General features: G+C 54.5%; 1 protein-coding gene across 1 annotated transcript; it reads right to left on the minus strand.

The window, feature by feature from the left end:
• Positions 1–640: 640 nt before the first annotated feature.
• TCL1A (TCL1 family AKT coactivator A) lies at positions 641–6,576 on the minus strand (the record flags this gene model as incomplete). The annotated part of the gene is made up of 3 exons (XM_080683729.1): positions 641–688; positions 1,071–1,241; positions 6,424–6,576. The coding sequence occupies 3 exons, from the start codon at positions 6,574–6,576 to the stop codon at positions 641–643; spliced, it is 372 nt and encodes a 123-aa protein (XP_080539855.1).
• Positions 6,577–6,801: the final 225 nt, after the last annotated feature.

The following is a 6,801-nucleotide window of genomic DNA, read 5'->3' on the forward strand; positions in this document are numbered from 1 at the left end:
GGTAAAAAGGTACACAGAAGCACGGACATCCCCACTGCAGGCCAGCGGGACTGCGGCTCAGGGTGTGGGAACCGCAGGACCTGCGACAAAGCAAGGACAAAAGGAGACAGAGTCAAAGGCAAAGCGACCATCTCGTGGGGGGAGGGGGCGCAAGAGGGGGGGGCAGGCTGGAGGGCAGGTGGGGGCGGAGCTACTGGGGTGAGTCTGGCTGAGCACGGTGGGCAGGGCTGGTCCCCAGAGGCGAGGCAGGGGTCTGAGCCCCGGGCGGATCATACAGGGGGCAGGCGGCTTGCTGTCAGACCTGGTGTGGAACCTGCTTCTGTGACCTGGACAAGCCATGTCCCTCCTCCAAACGCAGCTGTGAGGCCCCTACACCCCAGCTCAGCTGTGATGATCAAGCGACAGCGCCGGGCACTACCTGTGAGGCGCTCCGCCGGTGTGTGCCCCGTTGCTAAGGCGGCTGCTGAAAAATTACTGGCTCCCAAGGGAATAAGGGAGAGAGCAAGGGTCCCCAGCCCCCGGGGGCCCTCGGAGGGCAGCAGAGTTGGGGGGGTGGGGAGGAGGGATGCCCCTCCTTTCTGAACGGGCCGCTCTGACTCGGGTGTCGGGCCCCACAGGTGCTCACCACGCGTGGCTTGTGCTACGGGTCTGGCAGCTGCTCAAGGACCATGTCCTCGACACCGCTGATCTACGGAGAGAGAAGGGACTCAGAGACGCGGCCGGGGTCTCCTCCACCCCGGCTCCCGGCCGCCCGCCCCGCCCCGTGGAGCAGCAGGCAGGCACCCCACGAGGGGGGGGGTCCCAGGTGCCCCCTCCCACCAACCTCCACCCCGGATGCCCACCAAAAGCCCCCCCCCTAGGGCCGAGGGGATTTCAGTTAGAGACCCCAGAAGGTAGCCTGGCCATTCAGTTCTAACTTCTCTCTAATCCGACCCTTTAAAAACCTGCAGTTGTAAATTCCCTCCCCTTTTTTTGGTTTGTCTTGGTTCTTGGTGAGGACGGGCCAGGCGTGGGGGCCGGGAGCAGGGCCGCGGGAGGGGAGCGGGGTCCCAGGAGGGGCACACACTTGCCTCGATGTGGTACACGATGCGCCAGAAGCTGGAGTCGGAGGCGCGGTACCGCCTGCCAGGGTAGAGCTGCCACATGAGGGGCAGCATGCTGGGGGGCAGCCGGCTGGGCTGCACGGCCTCCCCGCGGGAGACCTCGATCTGGCGCATGAGGACTTGCAGGCTGTTTTCTGTCTGGAGAGAAGACCGGACACACCTTCGAGGCGCCTCCAGGCACAGCTGGCCCCCCCGAGAGGCTGGGTACCAGGCTCTAGAAGCCCCACCCCTTCAGCCCCGCAAGGTCCTCTCAGGCACCTGCTGGGCCGGGTGACCAGGGTGCTCACGGGTAAGACCCCAGACAGGGCCCCAGAGGCCCACTTCTTCCCGGCAAGCCTCGAGTTGCCAGGGCGTGCCATGGGGCCTTGAGCCGCCTTTCCTTTGCGGTTTGGTGCCTGTTTCAGCTGATGTGGGACTTTGAATTTTCTTTGTCCCACGTCTCCTTTTAAACAAGAGACCCCAGGCCCCAGGATCTGGGACAGACCACGTTCGCCACCCCCAGCACTGCCCCTCGATCACCATCTCTCACTTGGACCACTGCGGGGACTTCCTAACTCGCCACCTGTTGGAGGTGTGCCCCACAATATCAGTCCCTGGCACAGCAGCCTGGGGGGGGGCGGGGGCAGGGCAGTGAGGGGGGGAAATACAAAAAACACATCATGTTTCTTCCTGCTCCACCCTCTCCAATGCTCTCCCATTGCAGGCAGAATGAACTGGAATCCGACTGTGGTCCACAGGCCCACGAAACCAGGCCCGTGTCCCTCCTCTTCGACTGCCTGCCCACCACCTCCTCCCTGACCCAGCCACGCGGGCCTCCTCACTGTTCTGGGACATGCCACACTTCAGGGGGCGCTTGCACCCGCTGTCCTCTGCCAGGAACATTCTCCCCTGATCTACGCAGGCCAGGGTGGGGAATGTCCTAATACGGCCCAAGAAATCATTTGGTCTGGCCCTGCCAAGGCATCAGGGTGAGTTATTTAAATGTTAGACCACTTATAGCAGGCTCATTTTAAAGTTAATTAAAATAACTTTAAATTTTAATTTTAAAATAATTTTGTATGGCCTGCCAACCCTATATAATAAGAGAGGGATATGCTAATTATCCGTTATGCCGTGAGGCATAACCATCGACTGTGTAACAACCGGATCACGGATCTGCAGGAGGGTGGGGCAGCGAACTACAAGCGGGCGGTGGAGAGCTACAGGAGGGGGCAGCAAGCTCTGAGGGGGGGCGAGGGGAGCTACATGAGGCTGAGGCAGCGGGCGGAGAGCTACAGGAGGGCAGCCGTGACCTACTGGTGCACGGATTCGTGCACAGGGCTACTAGTGATGTTATAAATATCTAAGTAGCCCTTGGCAGAAAAACGGTTCCCCTGGCTTACACCTTTCTTTTAGGCAGGGATCTGCTGAAATGCATCTATATATATAAAACTAGAGGCCCGTTGCAGGAAGATTCCTGCAAGAACAGGGCTTCCTCGGGCCTATTCCTGCAAGAATAGGGCTTCCTGTGGCCTGAGCAAAGCAGAGAATGGAGCAAAGCCTGCTGCCACCCCCCCCCCCCCCCGTGCTTTCCCTCCCACTGCCACCACCGCCGCCCTCGCCCCGCTTTCTGCTTTCCCTCCTTCTTCCTTGTACACTGTCTTCAGTCTTCGCTCGGTGCCTGCATATGCAAATTAATCACCATCTTTGTTGGGTTAATTTGCATACTCACTCTGATTGGCTGGTGGGTGTAGCAGACTGATGGTTAATTTGCATGGTTCTCTTTTATTAGTGTAGGTTGCCTAAGCCAGTGGTCGGCAAATTGCGGCTCGTGAGCCACATGTGGCTCTTTGGCCCCTTGAGTGTGGCTCTTCCACAAAATACCACAGCCTGGGCGAGTCTATTTTGAAGAAGTGGCGTTAGAAGAAGTTTAAGTTTAAAAAATTTGGCTCTCCAAAGAAATTTCAATCGTTGTCCTGTTGATATTTGGCTCTGTTGACTAATGAGTTTGCCGACCACTGGCCTAAGCGACCGGCAGATAGACCGGTAGCTATGACGCACACTGACCAGCAGGGGCAGATGCTCAACGCAGGAGTTGCCGAGCTGTGGTCACTTGGCAGCCGCGGTTCTCAGGTGACACACCTGGAACCAGAGAGGAGGGAGCCCGATTCTGGGGTTTCCGTGACACCTGAGAACCGCCCTCTCACAATCCAGGACCCCTCAGGGGATGTCAGAGAGCTGGTTTCAGCCCAGTCCCCGCAGGCCAGGCCAAGGGACCCCACCAGTGCACGAATCCATGCACCGGGCCTCTAGTGTCTTCTTAAGATAGATTTCAGCAAAATCCAACTCTATGATATACATAAGGGGCATCTCAAACAGAGTTCTAAAAGGGTTAAATACAGTGATGAGCAAAAACACGACGGGCAGATGCAGATTCAGACTGTCCAGGGTCTTGCTGAAGACCCACTCCCCACTGGCTGTTGCCTCTCATCTCACTTCAGTTCCCCCGCACACTTACCACCAGCCTCCATGATCTGGGGTCCTTCTAGCCATCAAGACAATGCCAGCCCCAAGGAGGGGGCTTCTGTCACACTCACTGCAACCCCTCGCCCAGCATCATGCTTGGCATAAGCACTGGGCACTCTGGCCCAGCGAGCATGGCTCAGTGGTTGAGGGTTGACCTATGAACCAGGGGGTCATGAGTTTGTTTCCCGGTCAGGGCACATGTCCAGGTTTGCAGGCTCAATCCCCAATAGGGGGTGTGCAGGAGGCAGCCGATCCATGATCCTCTCTCATCATTGATGTTTCTATCTCTCTCTCCCTTCCTCTCTGAAATCAATAAAAATATATTTAAACACACACACACACACACACACACACACACACACATCCTAGGCACTCTTTTTTGTTCAATGACTATTTTCCCAAAGTAGAAATAGCTTTTTAAATTTTTCTATGAAATAATTGAAAACTCACTGTTAAGAAGTAATTCAGCCCTAACTGGTTTGGCTCAGTGGATAGAGCATTGGCCTGTGGACTGAAGGGTCCCAGGTTCGATTCCAGTCAAGGGCATGTACCTTGGTTGCGGGCACATCCCCAGTAGGGGGTGTGTAGGAGGCAGCTGATTGATGTTTCTAACTCTCTATCCCTTTCCCTTACTCTCTGTAAAAAAATCAATAAAATATATTTTAAAAAAGAGAAATAATTCAGCTCATTCTGCAAGGTGTGAGTTTGGAAATCACTATTCTTACTACATACATTCTTAGTGTGTAGTGTTCCATGTCCTTCCACCATTTTTAGTTTGCTTATCCATCTTTTTTTTAAAAATATATTTTATTGACTTTTTTTTTTTTTTTTTTTTTTTTTTTAACAGAGAGGAAGGGAGAGGGAGAGAGAGAGAGTTAGAAACATCGATAAGAGAGAAACATTAATCAACTGCCTCCTGCACACCCCCCCACTGGGGACGTGCCCGCAACCAAGGTACATGCCCTTGACCAGAATCGAACCTGGGACCCTTGAGTCTGCAGGCTGACACTCTATCCACTGAGCCAAACTGGTTAGGGTGCTTATCCATCTTTTGCTTGTTGCTTTAAATCAGTGGTCGGGGCCCGCTGCTTTAAGTAAACGTTTACATAGTAAGAATACTGGGACCCCATCCTTTGGCCAACCTGTTAGCAAATCCTGACCCATGGTTTGCTTTCGGGTTGTTTTGTGCAGAATTTATAACGATTATGCGGAAAGCTCTGCTTTGTGGTACTGGTGCCATGTTGAAGATATTCCCCAGCTAGAGATTTTAGAAGATAATTCACTTAAATTTTCTTCAAACACTTGCATTCTAAAAAGTAAATATTTAGCTTGATTTTTTTAAGGTGTGTATATTTTGAAAATTGAAATGACACTAAAGATGCGAATTTAGATGGTGGTCAAGAGCCTGAAGTGCCAACCCCATTACTTAACTAGCAAGCAGTACTTCTTCGGACAGATTTACATTTTTACGCCTCCGTTGCCTCCTCTGTAACATGGGGACACAGTCACTATCAACACCTTTTTGCTGTTTGCTATAATATTACTACATAAATGGCCCAATATTATACATTTGAAGTTTGCTTCTATACATTCGTTTTACTTCAGTTTACATGTGGAAGGAGTTTCAGCAAGTTTCACCTAAGTTTCTTAGAGAAAACACACACTCTACTCTGATGGAAAGTATTGTAAGAGAGAGATATTTCTTTTGTTAATCCTCACCGGAGGACATTTTTTCCAGAGTGGAAGCGGGAGCGGGGAGGGGAGAGAGACACATGGATTGGTTCCTCCCACACACACCCCAACCCTGCAGCCCAGGGACCCTCCATTGACCAGGAACTGAACCTGAGACCCTCTGGCGTGCAGACTGGCGCTCTAATCACTTGGCCACACCAGCCAGGGGAAGAAGAGAGATTTCTTTAAGACATTGATTCAGTACTGGCCTTTATACTCCTATACTATCTGCATACCTTCGTGGGGTTTGTTTTTCCCCAAAGCAGAAAGGAGGAATGAAATATCCCAAACTCGAGGGCAGTGGTTCCCTAACTTGGCTGACCATATCTGTCCAGGGGTCCCTTTAAAACACAGATTTCTGGGGCTCGCCTGAGAAGACGCCAATGATGGACCACGTGTGCGAATCACTTTGGAGCAGCGGTTTTCAACCTTTTCCATCTCGCGGCCCACAAACTACTCCCTGAAATTGTGAGGCACGCTAAAAAATACATTTTGCCCATCTGACAAAAAAAAAAAAAAAAAAAAAAAAATGAAGGTCCAATCTTGATTCTGTCGCACCGGACGGCTATTGTTGGGTTGGCTGTTGTCACCTTTTGACACTCTAAGGGCCAAGAGGTCCGTGCCCCTGACATACGGTCGGGGTGTGCGCGTTTTAACCATTCTTGCCGCACACCTTGTGCCGCGGCACCCCGGCTGGGAACCGCTGCTTTAGGGATGTCATTCCCGCTTTACAGGTTAGGACTCTGAAACCCAGAACATTCCTCTTTCCCTCAAGATCACAATCACACACGTCAGAGGCGCGGGGCCCCCATCCTCTGGCCAGCACCCCGTTTCCCATGCCCCGCTCCGGCCCGGAGAGCGCCTCACCCCGAGAGCGCAGCTCAAATTGGTTTCACCTGTGGGAGCCCGCGGGCGCCGGGCAGTCCGGCCTCCTAGTCCCGCCTCCACGCCCCGCTGCACCCAGGGGCTCTTGGGTTCCAGGAACCGCCTGGGGCGTCCTTGGCACCGAGGGCCTGGCGGGGGGGTGGGGGGGGTGTGCTGACACCCCGCTGCCCTGCCTGGCCGGGCCCCCAAGAGGCCTTACCTCGATGATGATGGGCAGCCAGGTGCGCTCGTTCTCGTCCACGTACACGTTGGGCCGCCAGATCCACAGGTGGTCGGGGTGCAGGCTCCTGCACACGGTGAACGGGCACTCGCTCGTGGCACCTCCGCCACTCGCGGCACTTTTGCGGCTCATGGCACCTCCGCGGTTTAGGGAGCAGGAGCAGGAGCAGGAGCCACAGCCTCGCAAAGCCTCTTGCTTGTGGACTGGACGCGGGGTGGAGGCTTTATAGCGGGATGGGCTCGGGCGCCCCCCAGCGGCAGGGCGGGAGGCGGGCGGGGCGCGGGACAGTTAAGGCAGCGCGCAGGCAGGGCGCCAGGGTGCAGGCACCATGGGGAGACCAGCGGAGTCATGAGCGCT

Source organism: Plecotus auritus (assembly GCF_963455305.1).
Source record: "Plecotus auritus genome assembly, chromosome: 1".
Classification (NCBI taxonomy): domain Eukaryota; kingdom Metazoa; phylum Chordata; class Mammalia; order Chiroptera; family Vespertilionidae; genus Plecotus; species Plecotus auritus.